The sequence below is a fragment of the Triplophysa dalaica genome, chromosome 4 (genome assembly GCF_015846415.1).
Source record: "Triplophysa dalaica isolate WHDGS20190420 chromosome 4, ASM1584641v1, whole genome shotgun sequence".
Lineage (NCBI taxonomy): Eukaryota > Metazoa > Chordata > Actinopteri > Cypriniformes > Nemacheilidae > Triplophysa > Triplophysa dalaica.
This window is the reverse complement of record NC_079545.1, coordinates 4,881,185-4,904,616: the sequence shown is the minus strand read 5'-3', so window position 1 is coordinate 4,904,616 and position 23,432 is coordinate 4,881,185. Positions and strand designations below refer to the sequence as shown.

General features: G+C 38.1%; 3 protein-coding genes across 4 annotated transcripts; 1 reads left to right on the top strand and 2 right to left on the bottom strand.

The window, feature by feature from the left end:
* Positions 1–1,090: 1,090 nt before the first annotated feature.
* tmem248 (transmembrane protein 248) lies at positions 1,091–8,351 on the bottom strand. Of its 2 annotated transcripts, XM_056745322.1 has the most exons (8): positions 8,094–8,351; positions 6,491–6,649; positions 5,847–6,132; positions 5,158–5,308; positions 4,283–4,466; positions 3,937–4,080; positions 3,606–3,660; positions 1,091–3,475 (listed from the first exon to the last, which is right to left on the bottom strand). In XM_056745322.1, exons 1-8 carry the CDS (start codon positions 8,094–8,096, stop codon positions 3,438–3,440), a joined length of 1,020 nt encoding a protein of 339 aa, XP_056601300.1. In that variant the 5' UTR covers positions 8,097–8,351; the 3' UTR covers positions 1,091–3,437. The 2 variants fall into 2 exon arrangements, with proteins under 2 accessions (XP_056601300.1, XP_056601301.1); XM_056745323.1 differs by lacking the exon at positions 3,606–3,660 and having other exon boundaries at positions 8,094–8,349.
* A 132-nt stretch (positions 8,352–8,483) lies between these two features.
* rad51d (RAD51 paralog D) lies at positions 8,484–14,034 on the top strand. The gene is made up of 10 exons (XM_056745324.1): positions 8,484–8,748; positions 11,174–11,235; positions 11,329–11,447; positions 11,527–11,608; positions 11,738–11,872; positions 12,108–12,203; positions 12,288–12,378; positions 12,470–12,540; positions 13,426–13,590; positions 13,666–14,034. The coding sequence occupies exons 1-10, from the start codon at positions 8,667–8,669 to the stop codon at positions 13,753–13,755; spliced, it is 993 nt and encodes a 330-aa protein (XP_056601302.1). The 5' UTR covers positions 8,484–8,666; the 3' UTR covers positions 13,756–14,034.
* lig3 (ligase III, DNA, ATP-dependent) lies at positions 13,884–22,723 on the bottom strand. Its single transcript, XM_056745321.1, has 21 exons — positions 22,600–22,723; positions 21,633–22,214; positions 21,408–21,536; positions 21,024–21,236; positions 20,764–20,915; positions 20,298–20,464; positions 20,075–20,152; positions 19,820–19,988; positions 19,467–19,622; positions 19,233–19,364; positions 17,683–17,762; positions 17,458–17,545; positions 17,190–17,267; positions 16,695–16,818; positions 16,463–16,605; positions 16,289–16,363; positions 15,858–16,004; positions 15,596–15,749; positions 15,342–15,439; positions 15,135–15,215; positions 13,884–15,047 (listed from the first exon to the last, which is right to left on the bottom strand). Exons 2-21 carry the CDS (start codon positions 22,165–22,167, stop codon positions 14,814–14,816), a joined length of 3,033 nt encoding a protein of 1,010 aa, XP_056601299.1. The 5' UTR covers positions 22,168–22,214; positions 22,600–22,723; the 3' UTR covers positions 13,884–14,813.
* Between the last annotated feature and the right edge of the window lie 709 nt (positions 22,724–23,432).

Genomic DNA, 23,432 nt, shown 5'->3' with positions numbered 1-23,432 from the left:
CTAAAGGAAGGAGAAAACCAAGAACTACACCTGACGTCCAATCATAACAGTAGGTGAAATCATCGGTCAAAGCTTTAGATGTTGATGTTATATTGGTCAAAATATGATTTCACCATTATTATGGTGGTTAGTGTTTGATTTAGCGGGTATCTTGACCATTAACTGCATACACTAGATTTTATCTGCAACAATATAATGTATGTATTGTGGTCAAACAGTAAAGCTAGCAGTTTTAAGTGTGTCCTAAGTAGTAATGCGGTCATTATGGATTTTTCCGATGACATTCAAGGTCTTTATTCAACGTTTGATTATTAATACTGTGCATCTCAGGTTAGTACTGATGACTTAGCAGAACTAAACATGAGAAAAAAAATGTAGTACTTGATTGTGGTGCCATTTGTATCTCCCCTGTGTCAACCTGTGTCAATGGGCCTCATGGGTTGAGCACCAAGCAGCACCATCAGGTGCTAATTAAAAAAATAAAAATGTGATATCAGGTCAAATCCCTTAATTAATCACTTAAAGGTGGGGTGTCCAATTTACAAATCACGCTTGTTTAAACAAAGTCGGGCCAAGTACCAAAACAACCTTGTAGCCAATCAGCAGTAAGGTGCACAGCTCACAGGATAGACAATTGTCTTGCTGATGAAAGCAAAAGATGGGGGGTAGGGGTGTGTCTATTTTGGTGAATTGAACATCAACATTGGCTATGAGAAATCGAACATCCCGCCTTTAATCGGCTCATTATGTTTTACACTACACGAGAGTTACTTTAACACTGGGACCAAATACACTGAGCACTGTTGATTTAACAATGGCAATTTAGCTGTGTACATTTCAAACATGAATTTCTCTTTCCAGCAAACCAGGAATGTTTTGCTTAACATTTTTCAGTAACAGAAGTAAAATGTTGTATAACCATTATCTGTAAGAGTTAGGTAAAACAACCAATATTATATTATAGGTATCATGAATAAACATAATACTGATGATGATTTCTGACCATCCTCGTATTAAGTGGCTTCGGAGAAAAGTGTCTGCTAAATACTTAAATGCAAATGGTCTTTAAGAAGAACAAACACTTAACAACTCGGTGTTATCTTGTATTTTATTCAGCAAAGCATGTGCCTACAATATCTTACAAACATAACATAAACAGAGGGATTGTCCTCATACAAACAGGTCAGCAGGTTGAACATTTACAATCATGCATAATCATGACAAGGAGCTTGCAACATCTCTCACCAAACACAGAGGAACCAGAGAGCCGCAAGCTCGGACGGGGAGAGGGCCTTCTACCACTCACAGATACACTTCAATTCCTACAAGCCCGAAGGAAAACCAAGGTGAAAGATCAATATGATCAGAGCATCAGGCAGCAGCGTCTGTGGAATTCACTTTCATTTTCTATTTTCCTCCAGTAACACTAAAAGGCCAACTTTAAACGTCTATGTTATTATTCATCAGCTGCAGTTATGAAGCGTGTACGGTATGGTTTCAGAAAGCCTCATTCTGCACCCAGAAGGGCATGAATCTGATCATAAATTTGCAAAATGAAACTTAAAGTGAATGACTTCAGGGCTAATCGTTGAAGTGAACTACTAAAAACACCTCAAATGGAAGATCTTGCTTTTCAACGAGGGTTTCCAAATACTTCATGTTTATCCCATGGCAGTTTAAATCTTTGTACTAGGTCTGAAAGTAAATAAATGGAAGTGCTGTAGACTTTTTGTTCCATCTTTCCTCTTATATCAAAAGCACTGAATCCCAGTTTTAACTAGAAATTTTGCCTTGAGCTTAAGATATGAAATGGGGAGAAAATATGAGTATAGACTTAGCTTTATTCAAATTGAACACAACGGAATCGACCGGAGAAAACTGTATATGCTGTGTACGGTGTATGGGTGACATTGCTTGACTAGTGCAAAGGCACATTAGTGATTGGATGCATTATTATGAATGCGGAGTGTAGCGATGGTGACGGACAACAACCAATGCAGTTTCATAGAGTGAGGCATGATGGGAAAATGGGCTTGCCAATGATCAACAGTGAAGTAAAAGCTCAAATCAAATACAACATGAATCGCAGAGTAAAAACAAATACTCTTTTTATCTGTAAATATATGTATGTACACGTGTATGGCAGGTTTTAGAATGTAGGGAAGGGCAGAAAATGCTGAAAACGCAGAGAATGCATGGGCAAAATTCGGCATACATTTCCTAAACCATGTATGTTTTTCGATATGTTGGTTTTCAAAAGGGTTAACATTACAAAACATTAGGTTGATGAAGGCAAGGAGACAGATATTGCACATAAAATTTAAAGAAAACAGAGGCGTTGCTTAAAAATCAAATTAAGCAAAGAAAAACAATAAAAAGAGGCAGGAAATAGGATGGATGAGAAAAAGCTAAAGCAAAGGTACAAACTAATGTACAAAACAAAACTAGGTTGATTACAAAAAATAAAATATCTACAATAATGATTTACATGTTTTTTACTTTGATGTTAAATGTACATGAGATTATTTCAGATCATTGATGCTGCATCGTGCTGTTAATTTGCTTTACTTTTTACAAATACATTCAGTCGAAAAGTGTCAAGAATCGAGATCTAAGCGAGGTTAAGCCAGGTGATCTCTTCGGATTTCTCACACAGACAACAAACAAATCTATCGCTCCAAGCACAAAACTTCGACCCCGACTCGCTAACGCAGAGGTTTTAAGACATGGGATACATGATTCGTCCCATCACGGTTGTCTTAAGGAATTTAAAGAGCACTGCATTTCATTCGGTTGAGGCATTTCTTTCAGGCAATCACGTTCACAGTAAAACATCAAACCAGTAAAGGATTCAAAGAAAGTAGAAACGGTCCAATGATAAAAGAAACACGCCATGTGGATGCCCGCTGTTATCTCTAGTGTAACTCATCCAAGATCACGCAAGGAACCTGATCACGACCCATGCAAGAGCTCCACACATCTGCCACGCACTATGTGTTAAACCTATCCAAGTGTCAATTATGACCAAGACACGTGGAGGAATGACAAGGCGAAGACAACAAGGTAATGATGTCCTTAAGAAAAAAAAATTGGAAACGGGGTGAGATTTTTATATGGGATATATGGGATAATTGTCTGGATTTAATGTTCCCTATCTTAACATCTTAAGTCAACATCCGTTCCCTCTCGATACTGGATATACTGAACATTTACAGGATGCCATAGGGTGCGGGGGCTCAGGCAGACTGTTATTTTTTCACTGAATTTAGAGTCCTATTCTTATTTACACAGTAGATACAGGCACTTAAAAGTCTTTGGTTGGAGAGACCCAACATTGCAGAGAAATTCATTCAGAGAGCGTTTTTTTTGCACCCTTCTCCTGGGTTCAGTAGGCAACATGTAGTTTCTCACAACTTTCCGATATGCTCCGGCTCAGTTCACCTCCGACCCCATTTTATCCCGCTGACAAGGCCACCTGTGGGAAAAACAGCATTTTTAGAATGCAACATGATTGTAGTGAACTGGATGACATCAGTACTTATGTCTAGTTGGAAAAACTAGCTACAAAGAGCAATGTTAATAACCAAACTAAAGTTTTTCAGTACCATGTATGTATCTTGTCTGAGTTTGAAATATTGCAGGTTTTCCATCAAAAGTAAACTGAAACGCATTGCACAGAATAGCAAAAGAATGATTAACAAAAGCATCTTTACTCGTTATTTTTGCTCATAGCTTGTTTTACAATCATACGCGTGCTTTTACATAATGTCTAGCTTCAAAAGCTAAAATTTATGAAACATCCAAAACTTTTCTTTTAATTATGTCATAGGAACATAGATTAAAACTACAAAACTTGTGCAAAAGCGTCTGTTATACTTTAACTAGCAGACTGATCAGATAGATTGTCTCCATGGTTTTACTTCTACACAGTCTTACCTTTTCTGGACAAAACTCTGGATTGTTCTGTCGAACTTTTCCGGGTCTGCCCTTGATGACTGCATAGCAGAACATTGTGATGACCATAACAAACAGGAAGTAGCTGGTGTGCATAAGGTGCAGATTAATGAGGGAGCGGTCGTCCTGTCAGTAAGGAAATAAAGTGTGACATTTGAAAGATTTGTAAACCAATATGTCTGTCTCTGTATTAATGGAACATCTGTTATGATGTCAATCAACCACATATTATCCATATTCTACAAAACATATGACATGTTCCTATGTTGGCTCTGCACAGGCATTTACTCATACAGATACATTTATGATGAAACACTGCAACACTCACATCTGGAACGATGACAGTGAGCTTGGGATTCAATGCATGATACACTTTCCCAATGGCACCTTTGTAACACCAGAATGGGTTGTAGTCCTGCGTGTACTTGGTGTCCGAGTCTCGTGCCGTGGTGAAGATCTTGTACCAGGATGTGGCATTACTGTACGTCTCTGGCACACAGTGAGGCGGTTGCCTGGAGAGAATTTAAAAACAAGACTTGAAAGGAAATTAGGCTTCTTAAAAATGCTGCATGTCGATAAGTGTCCATTCTATTTGTTTTGCTTTGGATGGGTTAACTTAGTTAGCTCGACAAGCTCATGTGTATTAGGGTTATTATAGTTCATTGAAACTATTAAACCTTTTTTGTTAATTGAAATCAAATAAAATATTTAAAAAACAAAAATAAGAACTGTGGTCTCAGTAACTAAAATGAGCAAAAAACAATCTCAAACTGAAAAAAATTAAACCTAGATATAATAATTTTATATATTTATTAAATTACTATGACAAAATTATAAATAATTATCACAAAATTAGCATGAAAACTAAAAATATAAAAAAGCTAATTCAAAATTATTCAGATTAAAGTTTCAGGACATATTGGTCATGCAACATGCTGTGTTTACACCACACGGGAAGCATCGTGTTCCTTGCCCTTCATTAGTTCGCAGGCATAGTTTGCGAGAAAACACTGTGTGTGGGGGAGGGTCTTCAAACACCCAGACATGTCAAACAGTAGGTGTCAATGAGGTCTTTTTTGAGGTCAAATTTCTTGGTCCAGTTGAAATATTTCACATTTGGTGTGAACGCAGCATTAGACCAATAATCTTTCTTACCAGAGCGTAATTATTAAGCTTAACGCAGTTTTACCAACAGACACTTACACTGTGACCGGGAAGACATTACTGGCTGCTGTGATGGTCATACAGGTGCTGAAGACCACCTGCTCACAATGGCCATGAAGAACACATTCATCGGAATTCCAGGCCACTGGTAGAGTAAAAGTGATGTTCATCTCTTCATGGGCATCTCTTCCTTTAATTACACAAATACCCACATACAGTCAGTGTATAATGGCAACACAAAGAGACCTTTCATGTGCATGCAAGTGATCTCTAGAAGGTATTCAGTCTGTCATGTTATCCCTTCCACACAATGAAGCATTGTTTCAACTGGACTGCGTTCAGCACATCGAAAAAACAAAACAGAAACAGCTCTCCGGTTTTAATGAAGAACAAGCCAATGTTGGCCGTGTTCTCTAAAATGAAGATCTCATTAAAAAATATATAATAATAATAGTAATAATTCACAAATGAATAAGAGCGCACTAGACCTCTACAGTCCTTCTGGTTCAAGTCAAAAGAGAATAGATTTAGCGTGTTCAAATCAATGTATGTTAAAACTACACACAAAATGTTAGTGTACCAGAGAGCATATACTTCCAAAAACCTTTGAACACTTGTGAACAAAATGAGAGTCTGGAAATAGACAATGTGCAAGTAAGGATACAGCGTTTGTGAAAAAAACCACAAAACAGAATTACACATTTAGTATTGACCACTTTCACACATACCAGTAAGTCCAACCTGGTGGCCAAGAACACTGGCATACAGGTGGGTTATATTGCGTGAATATCCTCCAAATGGCCTCAGCGGATCTAGGGTCAACGTGATGGGTACAGAGATGTTGATTGGCCCTGGGTCCTCCAGGAGGGGCGGTGATTGGGTGCTGGATCTTGCCTGACTACTCGTCACTGTGCTCTCTGGTGTGGTGGAGTCGTTCAAGCTGTGCTTAAGCGTCTCATTTTCAGAGATGCAAAAGTCAAGCTCGTTGAAACGCAGAAGGAAGGTGTTCCAATCCTGACAAAATGTTAAACCCAATGTAAAACACACCCGACCAAAATAGTGAGTTACAGCCAGACATTAACAATATACATGATACATTTTAAAAGGTACACGGGATCCCTTAGTTTGTATGATAAACTTCTGTTATCATTTTCCCAGCTACATGGTACAACATAAAAAAAAAAAAAAATGACGATTAAAATCTGGATTATAATGTGCTCAAATTTTGATGATCACTCATTTTATCCCAATGACTTTAGAAGACACCTGAATACACAACATGAAAGATTTGTTTATCCCTTACTATCTTACCAACTTTTGAAGTATATTTTATTGTCCCTGCATCATACACCTTAACAAGGTTACGTCGTACCTCTGTCATCTCAGGTGATTTGATCTCCTTGATCTTAAAAAAGTATCCAATGGTGAGGAAAGCGATGGCCAAGGCGCTGACGCTGACCATAAAAATGACCAGTGGAGGACGGCTGGTTATGTAGGTCTTCAGATTCTCCAGCGGATTCAACAGCAACACCTGCAGCAGGAGGCAAACATTACCTCACCCTTACATCAACACTTGCACCGAATGCATCAGATTCATACACCGCTGAATGTCGCAGACATCCGTTTGTGAATCAGTCCACACTGGATGAGCAGTTTGCTTGCTGTTGTGTGCAACCAAAGAGGACATCAAAATAGAAAAATGTGCTTTCCTAAACATCGTCTTTGTGTTATTTATCTGTAAATTATTTGGTTACGGATTATTTTAAAATTTAGTTCGTAATAAATAATGTGATTTCTGATTCTTACGCTTAAAAATACATAAAGGTATGCCATACATCTGGATACAAATTGATCTTTGTTGCTATCGTTTTGTCTCTGACAAAGTGTTAAAATATGCAGTCGCATAACCTGCTTTACAGGATTAAATGTCAGATTTGAGTAGTTGTTCGTAGTGTGTTATACTAAATCAATGGCACAGACAAACTAGGTTGATAATTCCAAAGTCCAATATTAGTTCAAGTTTTATAAATGACAAAGTGTAAACAGTGCATTCATCTCCGTGCACATCAACCAGACACCCAGTAGACAGTTCGGGTGTGGTAAATGTAAGCAAAAACCTGTCAAACATACCCCACAAACAAACCATGACTACAGTAAACACTATGAGTCGGCAGAAAAGGGGTAAAGAGGAAACGCTATGCCTGAATGCTCCAAGGCTCTTCTGTACAGCTGGAACATTGACACAAACAAATGATAATCATAATTGTAATAACTGAAGGCCATAGAGTCATTTTTTCAGTCCAGAAAACCATCGCCTTCCATGCATACAAGTGGCAATAATGGTCATAATATCTACCCTAATGTACAGGAAAGCATTTGCATCAACATGTAAATATAAAAACGTAAATTCCAGTGAAAGAAATCAAATGACAACAGCCAAAAAGGATTCATGTGAAATCTTATATGCAATTTGACATCCAATTGCATCACAGTGCCACAAATGTTGATGGGTAGTGATGAAAGTGACTCCCTGCAGAAGTGCAGATGTTTCTAGACAGCACTGTAGGGGGGATTACTGGCAGGCCAGGTACACTTTGTCATGTCTCAATGGCCTGAATCACACTTGCTTATATTACACTGATAACAGCCAGACTTTTTCATGATCATAACAGATCGAGCTATCAGATGACGTAGCATAACGACATAAACCGCAATTTCTGGGCATGAGCTGAGTGAGGACTGTGCAAAACGTGACAGAGCCACAAAAATGCATGTCTATGTAGACACATCACTACGATTTGAGACAAACTAGCAGCACAGTGTTAGCTACAAGCTCAGACCGCAACGTTACGTGTATTATTCTATTGTAACAAAGAGCTACATGTCATCATTTTATCTAAACAGCTCACTATGCTAACAGGAACAATTGCATATCGTCCATCAAACTTTATGAGAACTGGAGATCTCGAACTCACCATTTTGCTTCTGCAAGTGCGCACGACAGCTGGGGGCGGCTAAAGCTAACAGACTCGAGCCGAGCCTAGCGGGCCCGAGCGACAAACACACAGCTGACAGCGGTACGGCAGTCCACGGCTCTCCTTCCCATCATTCTCAGGTGCACTTTAATCTTCAAAACACCATCTACTTTTCCTTCACGTCTGTAACGGACAGAAACGGTCTGTGGAGGTCTACCTGCAAGTCAGATTTCTGTGTTCAGGAAACAGCGGGACCAATCGGGTTACTTTCACTACTCCACTCACGCCCCGTTCACTTGAGGCAGGGTCTGCGTGTGCAGAGCGACGGCTGTGATTGGTTTACGCAACACGTCGAAAGCTGTGATTGGACCGTTGAACTGTCGCTTACGATGCTTGTTGAACGTGTGGCGGGAGGCAAGCGCAGTAACAAGTTTTCGTCATGTTACATGTTTAAATCTATAAAAAGCGGGCTTTTACACATTTGGAAGAAATTTAAGTGCTTTGTTATTATACATATAATTAGTAACATTCAGATTATGAAGGTTGTGTTATCCAATTCAGGGCTAGGGAGTCATGGTGGCGTTGAGAGAAGGTATCTGCCCTGGATTAACTGAGGATTTCATCAGCGCTTTACATTCAGAGGACATCAGAACAGGTGTTGAGTTTTAATGTCAGATATATGTTAATGTGTAATGGATAGTTAAAGTTGTGTGAAAATGCATCAGTGGTTTTGATGTTATACAAAGTCATTGGCGGCCAATGCTGTTCGGTTGTAAACGTTCTTCAAAATATCTTGTTTTGTGTTGTGCAATAGAAAGTCATGCAAGTTTGTGATGACATGGAAGTAAATATGTAAAAAATCGTTTTGGGGTGAACATTGGAGCTTCGGGGCCGCGTAAATATTAGTGCATTGGGCTGTGGAATAATGTGATACCCTCACATTTAAAAGGAGTAAATTACATAAAGTTCTCTTCTTTTTAAGAATTTTCAATGTGAAGGCACTACACACACTATTTATATACAAATGGGATAGAATAGTGTATAAGTGTGCAGTTTGGGAGGCACCTAGAGAAAGATATTTGGAAGAATGTTGTAACCAAACGATTCTTTGGCACTATTGACTACCATAGTAGGAAAAATAACAATGCCGGTCAAAAGCATACCTGTCAAGTTTTGGATTTGAAAATAAGGGAAATTTTTCGGCGCCCACCACCCCAACCAAGCTCCAGTATCCCTTACATTTTAAAACAGGTGTTATAGCCCAAATGAAAACAGAAAAGGGTATATATGAAGAACATTTATTTAAAGGCTTATTTGCATATTTTCTGTTAATTTAACATTGCTTGTCTTTACAGTTTATTTTCATTCCACATTCTTTTTATTTCATATTGCTTTTCCTTAACAGTTTTTCTTTTTATTTCACATAACTTTTCTTTACTCTTTTAGTGAGTTATTGTACACATTTGTTGCAGACTTTGCATTCTTTAAGACTGTTTTGGAAGGAGTGTATTTGTGGGCTGGGCCAGAGTGGTTCATTTTACATGAGAGTAGAGCGCAAACAGTTCTGTTGTCTAATGTCATCCTATTCTCTGTAACAATCTTTCGTACCATGCTAAATACAAAACTTACAAAACGCGTGACTGTCCCCCACCATGCTCCTCTTCAGAAAATTTAATTCGCTGTCCCATTGGTGGCGGTATTTACACGAGGGTTTTGTTTTTTTGGCAGGAGTGCCTTCCGTCACTGTTGTTACGTCCATTATCCGTCTCGGTTTTGTTTTTTTCCCGCGTTGTCACTCATCATCTGACCTCACACACTAACCTCGCGACAACTGCCACCTACAGTACTGTAGGCTACTGCAGATGGCAGTTATCGCGAGGCTAGTGACAGAGCTCAGATTGGAAATGTTTTTTTTTTTTACTCCGGTGTTATTATTTTTTAATAACGCAGGTTAAAATACGGGAGATTTACGGGAAAATACTAATACGGGAGGACGGCGGGAATGAAGGGTAAAATACGGGACTTTCCCGGCCAAAACGGGATACTTGACAGGTATGGTCAAAAGTGAACCAAAACGGTTTGCTTTTGTACATTCTTCAAAGTATCTTTTTTTGTAATCAAAAGGGCAAAATAAGTTTTTCTTTTATGGTAGTCAATGGTGGCCAAGAACTGTTTGGTTAGAAGCATTCTTCCAAATATATTTCTCCGTGTTCATCAGAAAAAGACATTGAAACAGATTTGGAACAACTTGAGGATGAGTAAACGAAGACAGAATTTTCAATGTGAACGCACTGCTTACACTATTTATACTACAAAATGGGATGGAATAGTCTATAAGTGCACGGTTTGGGAGGCACCTGAGAAAGATATTTGGAAGAGTGTTGTAACCAAATGGTTCTTTGCCACTATTGACTACCATAGTAGAAAAAAAATCCAATGCGTGTCAAAAGTGTCTCAGAACAGCTTGCTTTTGTACATTCTTCAAAATATATATTTTTGTGATCAAAAGAACAAAGCAATTTTCTTCTACTATGGTAGTCAATGGTGGCCAAGAACTGTTTGGTTGGAAGCATTCTTCCAAATATATTTCTCCTTGTTCATCAGAAAAAGACATTTATACAGATTTGGAACAACTTGAGGATGAGTAAACGAAGACAGAATTTTCAATGTGAACGCACTGCTTACACTATTTATACTAGAAAATGGGATAGAATATGGCATAAGAAGCCAGTTTGGGAGGCACCTAGAGAAAGCTATTTGGAAGAGTGTTGTAACCAAATGGTTCTTTGGCACTATTGACTACCATAGTAGTAAAAAATTCCAATGTGTGTCAAAAGTGTCCCAGAACAGTTTGCTTTTGTACATTCTTCAAAATATCATCTTTTGTGATCAAAAGAACAGGGCAATTTTCTTCTACTATGGTAGTCAATTGTGGCCAAGAACTGTTTGGTTACAAGCATTCTTACAAATGTAAACAGAAATTTATACAGATTTGGAACAGCTTGAGGAGCAGTAAACAAAGACATAATTTTCATAATTTTCATGTCCCTTTAAAGTAATACATCTTTATAATATTTCAGTTGAAGACTTTGTGTCATGCAACCCCGAGGAACTTGCTCAAAAGTGTTCACTGTCCTACAAGGTTTGTGACATCCATCAGTTTTAATGTACATCACTTATTCAGGCCTCGGTTTTATAAACCATTCTCCATCACACACGCTGTGCTATTTTCCAGGCTCTGGTAGCTGTTCGGCGTGTACTCCTAGCTCAGTACACTGCTTTCCCCGTCTCTGGAGCTGATCTTTATCAAGAGCTGTTGAGCTCCACAGCAATTCTGTCCACAGGCAGTCCCAGGTTTCAACCAGCACACATTTCCATTCAATATGCACATGTTTAATGCATTTTATATACCATTGTGTTGTCTTGTCTTTAGTTTGGATAAGCTTTTAGACTCTGGGCTGTACACAGGGGAAATAACAGAGCTAACGGGATGTCCAGGCAGTGGAAAAACACAGGTGAGTTACTGAGATTTTCTTAGTTACTTGATTTTGCTCAACAAGGTCAAAGTTCACCCTGGAGTATTACTTTCCAGAGTTGTGAGTTGTGATCAGTAACGTTCTGTATGTGTCTTGGTGGCTTTGTAGGTGTGTTTCAGTTTTGCAGTTAATATATCGCACCAGCTCAAGCAGAGTGTTTTTTACATCGACACGAAGGGCGGTATGTGTGTGAACCGGCTGCTTCAGATGCTGCAAACCAGGACTTCTAATGTTGAGGAACAGGTGATCAAATTCCTTTCTGGAATTTTTAGTTCACTGTTACACATATGCAAATATGAATGGGGTTGGGTCGTAAAGATTTTTAATTTTAATTATAAAACATACAATTCAGTAGCAAGTTTTGCTAAAACGGCCACATTTTTATTTTCTTAAACAAATCTAAAAACTATTTTGCTATTACAGAGTTTTTCTTTCTCTGAAGCATTCATACGAAAATTACATTTGCATTTAAATACAGATGGAGGCTCTTCAAAAAATCAAGGTCTTCAGAGCATTCGATGTCTTCTCCTTGCTTGCATGTCTTCAACATCTACGATTTAATGGCCTTCAACAGGTAAGATTTGTTTGTCTAACGAGTTCATTTGTACAATTTGCATAGTGCTTGTTGTTGGTTTTAGAATTCTTGTATGTGCCACAGGCGTCCGTTGGAGGTGGTTCAGTCAAAGCTGTGATCGTGGATTCAGTCTCTGCTGTGCTCTCATCCATGCTTGGAGGAAAACAGAATGAAGGTATCGTTTGCTGGATTGCACAATACTTCATCATATTTTGAATATTTCAGTGCTAATAAGAAACCATCACAGTGCTGGTACTATGCTTCAGGTATGTCCCTGCTGATGCAAGTTGCTGGAGAGTTGAAGATGATTGCAAAAGACTTCAACATTGCTGTACTGGTACATACCGTTCCGTTTCTTCTTCACATTCTTATTATTAGCTTTCCTATAGCTCAGTGGGTAGAGCATGGAGTTACCAATGCCAATATTGTGGGTTCGAATACAGGGGATTGCAGTCACTGGAATTTGGAAAATGGAATTTAGAGCGACTTTCCAGAAATCAAACATTTATGAAAAAGAGCAAGTTGAGGGACCCCTGATCATTTGTATGGTTAAATATTTACAGCTTTTGTTTTAATTGTGGCTAAACAAAATGTTGTTCTGCTGAAAAGCACGCCCACGCGAAAGAAATAGCTCGCCCACCCGCCAACCAACGAGCGATAGGCAGACCGGCTTATCAAGATTAACTGCGCTGTTGGCCTGCAGCTCCAGCTTGTTACTCTTGCGATAGTCGAGTTGTGTTTGTTCATGGCATTTCAGTGATGAATGTTATATAAACAGTGAATATAAGGCTGGATTTGGAGATTGTTTGAAAATGTCTTCGTGTTAAAAGTGGCTTGACATGAACTGCACACGGTAAATCCAACTAAGTCATATGTCTTTGTTTTGTTGGCAATCGGCGTGAAGGTGCATAGTGTAAAAAACAAAGGGATTAATGCGATTGTGCTCGTCCCCCCTGCCTGCCTACATCAACTCGTGTTTTTACGGAATATTCGTACAGGTGTATCTCTCTTTAATAAATGTGATCAAACTAAATACTCTTTGAAGATACAACTTATGCAATACTACTGTATAGGTACTCAATATTCATACGAGATCGGCAGAAACTGATTGTTACCCTATTTTTAACCATTACCACCGACTTGGAAAGAGGCATGTTCACTGGGCACAACATGTGGAAACTCTGCTCTCCAGCATTTTTATAAAATCTTGTGTTACTAAAAGGTGACAAATCACGTGACCCAGGATGGAAACGGTTGTTTGAAAGCTGGACTCGGACTGTCGTGGAGCCACGTACCTCGCACACGTATACTCCTGCAGAGAGTGGAAAATCCAGGCGTTTCATCATCTAGTTTACGAACCGCAACACTGACCAAATCATCAAGACAGGTTTGTATACTCGAGACTCATCCAAAAAACTAAAATGAAATATTAATCCAGTTTACACTGTTTGCTTTATTACAGCCTTGTCATCTAGTAGAAGATTTTGATCTTTGCAACTGGTCTGATGAGAGGAACTCTGTATCAGGAAAGCGGAAACTAGAAAACAGTTAACCACGACAGCATTTCATTTGCATAAGAAATGACTACACTTTGTTCTAAGAGAAAATACTAATAGTTGATTTCGGAAAGACTATACAAGATAAATATTTGTTATTGTTAATGTATATTTCAAAGTTAAGCTGTGTGTTAGTTTGTTTTGCTACATCAAAATGTTTCAGTTTTTTAACAAACAAGGTTGTTTGTCTTTGAATTAACAAACTGATTCTTCTGTATTACGTCTTTAATTGTCAAAAAAATTCTCATTAAAATGACACAGTGTTGGCACCTTGATCATTTTGGAGTTGGTTTAAAGGAACAATGAGTAACTTTTCCAGTACTTAAAATGGACCCCACAGTTTGGATTAATAACATCACCATGATTGGATAAAAAATGATGTCGTTTTTAACAGATGTAGAAAATTACAATATTTTCAGTCGTCATAAACTGTAGATCTCTTGTAGTGTCCTAGCCTGGCTAAAAGTAGGCACAAATCAACTTAATTTGTGCATTAAAGACTTGCTTTAATGAGAATGATTGTTGTATTCATACATCCCTACCATTACTGAACTACAGGGCTCTAACCGGGTTTGTATTCTACATAATTATCGATTTCCCAATCATACTTCATGGGCATCATTATTGTACTGCTTATTACCTATCTTGTACCCAAGTGTAAACCTAAGAAAAAACAATGTTGTAGACGCAGATACATGGCTGCATCATGACTTTAAAAAATGACAATCAAGCGTAACACCTGAAAGTCTAAAAATCATAAATATGAGAAATTCATAGCTGGACTGCAACGTCAAAACCAAAACAAATCTGAAAATCTAGTAGACAGCAGTTTTCTAACACATTGTGCGCAATACCACAATATGGTAAAGCTGTTAATGAAAACGTGAGAAACAAATTAGAAAAAGTTTGTTCAATCCAGTCTGTTTCAACAGCATTATTGCTGTAAATGTGAGTAACGGGTAACAAGTTTACCGTTCTCTTAGGAGCACCGTCAATACAGGGGAAAATGCCTGAGCTTCACACTAGCCTACGTGGAGTATCCTATTCATCGAGTTCAACAGGGAGGAACCACTCTTCTCTTGCGTATACATTCCCAGATCCAGTTGGAAGTGACTTTCTGGCTTTGACTGTCCCCCTCTGGCTCTGTCAGCGTGTGTGTGGCTGAACGCGAGTCAAACTCTGGCACTAAGTCTCCATCATATGCCAAGTAGTAGCGTCGGAGCTTAGCAAAGTCTTGAACCGACTCGGGAAGGTAGAGCTTCACCCCTGTAAAAATGTCCAGTAAAGTCTGCAGAGAAACATACAAAGGTATTTTAGTACATTCTATCAGGTTGTAGAAATAAAGTTAAAACCTCCAATACAAAGTAAAGCAAACCTTTTCATTCTTTGGGTGGGATGTTTGAATTGATGTGTTGAGTTTGCCTTCTCCATTGCTGTGAACAGCTTCGGTTTTTATCTGCAGTGAAAAAGATGACATGGTTTTGATAAGAGGGGGGACAACATGTGACAAAGACTTGAACTGAACTGAACTTTGAAAGGATATGAGCGAATGCCATGGTCATCAAATGAGGTGAGAACAAACCTTCTTTGCATGATGTTTTTCAGGTGGTAGTGTCCTCTTAACTGCTCGTGAGGGTGGTTCGGATTTCACCATCTTTGCTTTGGGGGTATGACCGTTTTCTAACCAGATGAAAATTTCAGCATTACAAAAAAAATCATCACTTATTCACCCCTAAGTTCAGAACAACAGACATTTGGGGGTTGGACTATTACCAAAATCAACAACGATCCTACAAATGAGCAGATCAAACTAAACGGCAAACGCTCAATACTCACTGGGTTTGTTCGCCGTAGATGCTATAGTAGAAGATGTTGAGGGAGAGCTGCCACCGCTCTCACCTCCTGAGGAGCTCTTGTCATTCCGGCCGGTTTTAGATGGACCGGCTGTCACCTCAAAATCACAGTTTTCCTTGGAGATGCGATACAGTTCCTAAAGGGAAAATATATAATTTGATTGACTATCACAAACTAACAAGAACCAGAGAGTAAGCATTAATAAAAAGTGTAAAAAATGCAGTTGTTTTTCACTCAAGCGTACCTTGAGCTGCTGAAGATTAGTGGCGGTTTTCCAATCTTTGTCATCTCGCATCCGCGTGCAGCGAGGGAAGCGGATGGATATGCCGTCCGCTGTGTGCATTTCTGATTTAGAAAACTCTGCTCCTGTGATTTCCCAAACTGGTGCTTTCTGAAAGCACACACAGCCATATATTCCTATCATTTTACACAACATTTACTGCGCAAATGATCACGGACTCACTTTTTCTGTCTGTGATTCAATACAAACTTCTTAAGTGTTGTAAGGTCTATTTACCACATTTACTTAACAAAGAGCTAATGAGTCAATTACGCTCCTTCATTGCCTTTTCCATTACCAATCTCTACCAGAATTTCATTGACCTCATTTCCCATTACAAGCACATCAGTTTGACTCATCAAGTCGTAATAGAAAATGGATCGGCTAAGTCTTACTTGTGGATCTCGGGTAATAAAGTCTGGATAATAGTTCTTGACAATCTTCAACCACCCTGGTATCTTGCTTGGATCCTGTGATAGTAAAATAAACAGGAGTCTTTCAGTATGAAATGCAACTTTAATATAACCCATACATGAAGCCGAGGCCACGGATTAAGTCTTGAGACTTACTTTGCCGATTTTGATAACATCCAGCTCCTTCTGCAGTCTGGCTAAGGTTGCGTCATCATAGCCTCCGGAACACTTGGTCACGGTGCACCACTTCTTGGATTCTGGGTCATAGCAGCCCATGAGGAAACTTGACATAATTCCACCTGTTTGGCACACAAAAACACATTTCAAAACTAGCTCCAAGCCAAAGACTATTAGGATCGAGCTGAAACTAAGGGCTGTTAATGCTCACCATTTGAGCCTTTGCCATAGAAAGCTCCAAGCACAACAAGATCAGCAGTATCTGCCATCGCTCCTTCATTCAGATAATCCTTCTTTACTTTTAACCAGTGACGCTTTCCTGGCTCATAAAGGCCCTGAAAAAAAAAACAATAAAACCCATAAGCTGTTTGATCTGCAATAAAAGCATTAAAGAATAGGACATGTCAGAATCTCTGGTGCACAGAATACTGAATCCCACACTGCAATGTGCATGACAACATTTTCTTTATCAGTAAAGAGTGAACCAAAATCTAACAATATACCTCTTTACCAACTCTTTCTTGACACTTAATTTAATCAGCCTATCAAAAACGTTTAGTAATTTAATACAATACCTTTTTGGATTTGTAATAAACAGTTTTCTTGTATATGGTTTCAATACTTGATATAGTATGCAGTGCACAGTATATACAGTGCTGTACAGTCTGCAGTATGCTAGGTTAATCCAAACTCGGTTGTGCTGTACCTTGACATCTTTCAGAACCAATCCCTCCAGTCCCTCTCTGATGACACGTGTGATCATTTCTGCCAAATCAGCACCTCTCTGTTGGAACAAAAAAAATATGACATGCATTTCTAAAAACATCCACCTTGAGGAATATTTTCCACTGTATTTAATTACTTTCCCTGTCTACACATTATCAAACATACTTGAACATTGAGGACACTTGCATGTACTGAGAGTAATGGGGAGAGGATGAAAATAGCATCATAAATAGCCGAGGAGTACTGACCGTAACATGCTTCATTTCTGAGAACAGAATCCTGTTCTGTACTTCCACCATATTGTCATGAAGAAACTTTCTTCTCTCACAGAGGGGTCTGAACAGAAACATGATGAACTGTCAAATGTTGATTTAAAATATCAACCAAGATTCTATATTAACAAATTTTTGTCCTCTAAATCTGTAATAACTTTTAGAACCATTTAGGAAAATGCATGTTTGAACATGACTCACTTGTCCATGAGGCTTATGCCATTAAAATAAATGCAGTCAAACACAAAAAGACCCACTTGAGCATCCTGGAAAGCAGCTTTCTGTAAAAAAAACAAAAAACAAACCCATTCCCTGTAAATAGTAAATCACTTAATGATGACAGTAAGTAGGAAACAAAGTTAGTTACGGTCCTAAAATCTGATTGGACCAGAGATAAAGACATAAACTGTGATGGCTTTGCTGTGTTGGATCACTCCACATACTAACCTTTAAAACGCTACTGTGACAAAGTAATCAGTTTCTCAGCGAACAATGTTACAGCAGATACAGGTCATCTATAGGTTTTGCTTCTTCTAACTTGACCTTTTGTGAATTTTAATCTTTTGAACTACCACTGACTAATAAATTCTTATATTATTATGTGAGAAGACAAACTAGCACAGTTATTTAAGAAACTATTTTTCTAAGACATTTTTGATTTCTAGAGGTGGACAGCACTTTAAGTCACCATGAAACGGAAGTTGCGATTGACTTCTTTCGTATCGTGACGTGTATCCGAGTGAAACGGCTTCTGAAATTAGAAAATAAATGTAGGGCGAGGCTTTATTTTGCCCTTGCTTTTTGATTGGTTTGTTTTAAGTTTGGCCTGGGGGGAGGCAAAAAAATGCCTGGCCATTGGACAGTCAGTATAGTCCTACCTCATTTTTGTTGCTGACATCATGTGGTGAAGAGTCAAAATGTTGAGTTAACATTTTTGATTAAAGATTAATTAATAAGTGCAAAGAAATAAAAAAAATTAAGTGAACTGATAAATCAATCTAATAATCACTTCAACGTTGTTTAAAACAAACACTTAGACAATTTTCCTGTTTGATTGCATGGTGGCAAAGTATTTTTACTCTCATACACAGTATTTATAAAGTATTTGTATATTAGTAGTTTATCAAAATGTTTTGTATGAAAAATCTTATTCCACGGTTTCACTCCACGGATGTTGATTTTTGAACTTTTAATAAGGAAGTAAATTAAAAATCTAGTACTTAAAGTATTTAGGCTTAAAATCTACATGAGTAAACAGAAAAAAAGATACTGGATATTTTATATTTATTAAAGGTATAAAAAAAAAATCTGAAATAAAGTAGAATAAAAATAATGATGATAAATGCTTTATGATGTAAAGAAAAAAGTGAATATTTTCCAAAGTGAACACTAAATATACAAATGCTAAAAAATATCCTTTCGATGTGTGAAAATACTGAAGTAATGTCCGTTTCTGTTGAGGTCAGTAAGTATCCAAAAATAATGCTATGGATACTGTCCGTCTTTAAAAGTCAAGTATTCATGAGAACTATCAAAAACTTGAAATTCTGTAATAATTTACTCACGTTCATGGATTACATTTACAGTATGTTGGATGCATGTGCTTTTTTGAAATTCAATATTTTAAATCGAAAATAAGATTTTAAACTATAAAGATTATAAAGCGAGTCATATACATCTGGGATGGCATGTTATTTTTGGGTGCAATATTTCTTTAAGAAATGTGAACACCACCATAGTCTACAGCTTACCTTGTGCACTCCAAGAGTTCCAAAGGGTAGCGGTTTACTAGTCTTTGTGTCAATAAGTAGAACTTCAGCATCAAGAATCATGCTATTACCACCAGGAAATGCCTGCGGTATGAAGTCTTTAAAATGAGCAACCTGTCAGAGAAAACTGAACATTAGTTTGAATCTTTTCAAAGCACATGTTGACGGTCTTAAAGGATTTCCATAAATGTGTGAAACGTTGTTGTAGCTTCTGACCTTGTGTGGGAGTACTGGTTTGAGACTACGACTGAAGTAACTGAAGTGATCTCCGTTCTTATGGACCTGTACTCGCTCACCATCATACTTGATTTCGGAGTACATGCCATTGGGACACTTCTTCATGGCATACTCAATGGATTTACATGCCTCTGCCTGCAAAAAACATAAAAAACGTCTATGAGACATGAAATGTATCACATATACAGCAGTTTGAAAATCCCTGGTTGTGAGATGTTCCAGTTAATCATCTACAATTTTTTTTAAACAGAGCTATTAAGTCTATGCTACGCAATGTCTTTTACAAATCTGTAACCCTTGAATGTGTTCAAACGAGCAGTTAGGCTACAGACCAGCATTGGCTGTACAGGTGTCATCAAAGACGCCTCCACACTAAGGATCTTTCTGGGCCCCGTCCCGTTGGCGGCATCTTGGTGGTTCTTTAGAACCCTGTCAATTACATCTCCAAGGTTACGAGAGGCTTTGAAGGCGTCGTAAGCATTGGGATCGACAGCATCCAGGCTGAAGGGAGAAAAGTTACATACGTTGAGGTCCAAGAAACAGGATGTTACAGAATATAAGAGTTTGTCCAGTATAGCATCACTCACACATGCTTAGCACCAGAGTTTATTTTCAGATCATGTTTGACCAGACGGATGTAACACTTCAGGTCATTTCCGGTGCATCTGGGTATCAATCAACGCAGATCACATTAAATAAATAAAAGCACAAAGTGTACATATATATATGGTACATCAAATAAAGAACGAATTAGGGCTGACAAGAGATTAAAATATTGATTTATTGTCAGCCACACAAAATGTTTCTGACTTTTTAGCAATATCTTGTAGTTCTGTCTGCTGATCATCTTCCTTGGTGAGCTGGGCAAGACGATTCAGTGAAGCTTCCACTTCCTGAAGGGTCAGAAGGCTTTTGGTTGCTGGGGGGAAAGATTTGCTGGCCTCAAAAAACATCCGCACAGTCTCTGAAACATCTCCCTATACGAAACAGATAACACACACATACCCATGATTTACCTCTAGTTGCAACCTTTTTAACCTTACCACTAGACGCCGCTTAATTTCATACACTGGACCTTTGGCATTGTATACTAATAGTGAAGATTTTTTGCCAAATTATACTAACTGTATTGTTTGTTGTCAATGTCCGTTAGCTCATAACCCATTAACTAATGTTGCTTTATAGAACTTGTGAAAACTATATTATTATATGGATAAATAAACAACCAAATACTTTAAAAGTTACATTCACTGTTATAATGAATAATCCGGCAAACCTGTTCCAGATCTTGCACCATTTCATCCTGACTGCAATTCAATATGCGGCTGAAAAGCTTTACAATTTGTTTGTCATTGAGGTTGTAGACATTCTTCACCACTCCTGGGAGAAGCAGCTTCACTGTCAGGTACAGATCTCCTCTAAACTTATCTGTAAAGAGGAGATAGAACCCGCAAAATGCGTTTTATTTTTTCTTAACACGTTTTTTCTCTCTTGACAACAGGCACAGGTTTTATGACATCATAGACACATGCTTACCTCCACCAGAGCCTTTTGTCAAGAAATCCCTGATAATCTCAGTCTTTGCATTGTAACCTGACTTCTCTGCCACTAAGGCACACAGTTTGCGAAACTCTCGCAGTAAGCAGTCTTTATGATTTGAGTCACATAGCTTAGCTGATAAAGCACTGCCCTGAGAGGGTTTCGCTGGAGATGGCCCAGGACTGGAGGATGAAGAACCAGCCTTGGTAGCTATTGAAGACACAGAACAGTAATGTCAAGCGATACGGTTTTCTTTCGTTAGCAGACATCATACACAAAATGATAGATCACATATATACCCGAATCCTCAGGGTCCAATACAAGCACAAATGGCTAATTCATATTTTTAACGGTAATGTAAAGATCAGCCAACTGTTGTACCTGTGAAGCCTGAAAACTTGCGAGGGGCATTAACAGTTGGGTCAGCTTGTGGTCCTGACACCTGTCCGCTGTTGTTTAACTTGGCTTGCACTTTTTTCTTCGGACTTGCATTGGTTTTGGCTGCCAATTCTGATAGAGAAGAGGTGGTGTTAGACACAATCACGGTCTGCAATGATGACTGAAGCCCACCAAACAAACACAACACATTGTACAAAACCCAAATACCTGAAACATGTTTATTGATAAGTTCTTTATCCTCATCCTGAAGCTCCTCCCATCCCTCCAGTTCTGTGATGTCTTCGATTTTCTTTGTGGTGGCACGAGCTCTCTCAAGCTTCTCGAACATGCATTTCACATGGTACCACTCTTTCATTTCTCCAGCAGACTCGCTGAATGGATTTGGCACTATCTTGCCAATACGGACCACTCCCTTCACAATCTTGTCTTTGCATTTCTTGCAGCCTGCAGTGCCACGTTTGGCATATTCTACACAGAATCTTTGCTCCGCCATCTCTGGCTGGTTACTTTGCAACTTATTTGGCCAGGAAGTGTGGAAATGTGAACCAGAGCCGAGAGTAAATCGTCGTGTTTGTGGCACACAGAAAGAGATGCTACTGGGACTAGAAGGAAAGTCCCAACTAAATATTACAATCCTAGAGCAGTGGAGATATTGACGGCGTAATAAAGATAGCCTACAAAGAACTGGGATGGATGATGTGGAGAAGCTCCTTACTGCTTTGCCTAAGCAAAGACTGAACATATAGTTCAACGAGAAATAGTTTCCATTCTGCACATCAGGGGTGATTTCTACAAAAGGAAGAAAACAGTGATGATGCATTAAAACAACATTCAGGCATATTTTAAGCAATTTTTGCAAAAAGTTTTGATGTGAATGGAGAGAACAGGTTGGACTGGTCAAACTAACGTTAGTCGAACACTGAAAATAACTATAACAACGGGTAACAATTCGCCAAGCAGCCAAAAAATAGTTTAGTTTAACAAAGTGTCCCGAAAAAGATATCTGACACCGATAGAACATTAGCTAGAATTATTCCTCTAGTGTGTGTGTTTACGTGTCGCTTTGTTTATCAACGTGGAATTAGCTTAGATGCTAATCTTAACAGCGCTATGTTGCAGGTGCAATCTCGTGGCAAGAAAACAACAGTGTTTCGTGAAGGAAATACATTTTTACCTTAGTTTTATTGATTTGCCTTTGATTCCTAGATTCTTACTTCAAGCTTTTCATTTTAAGAGAGCTTAACACATCGACATGTTTGTGTACAGTCCCCTTTAAACCACACAAGCGCTTCCTCTTTGTTTTGAAGCGTTTCCGGTGTACAGCGCGCATGCGCACCAGCCCTTTCGCTTCGTACTTGCACTAGAGGAGAATCCTTACCTTTTATTATAATTACAGTGTTTGTAGTCTGTTAGAAGTAATACAAATACGTTTTACTTTTATTAATAACAAAAATATTATTATTCTATAAAATTCGATAATTCATAGTTTAAATATTAGATTAAATAACAATTCTATTTGAATGTTGACTAGATTAGTTAGGCCTATTATAAAAGTAAAGTAAACTAACACTTCTTATTCGGACCAAAAGATGGCAGTACATCCAAAAGATGTCAGTTTACTGCATTAAACTAAAGTCTTTGTTAGATTGAGCTATGTTGATCTTAATGAATCCCCATGTTTTATTAAGCAACCTCGAGAATTAAAATCAAGCATTAAATAAGATATGATTAAGGCTTATTCAATTAATAGGATTTTTTAATTTTTATGGTAATTTCTTAACAAATATTCAAAAATGTTAATATTATATTTAGATTACAATAGGTTACTGTGAATAATATTATCTGCAAAATATTGTATTTTTATTTACTTACTTTATTATATATTTTGTGGTATATGAAACAAACCTATTCCAGCAAAACCCCACTTTATTACCTTGGTGAATGAGCAGCAGAAACATTAAACAATATGTAGAGTTTGTTTCCAAAATGAGATAACTGAGTTAAAAA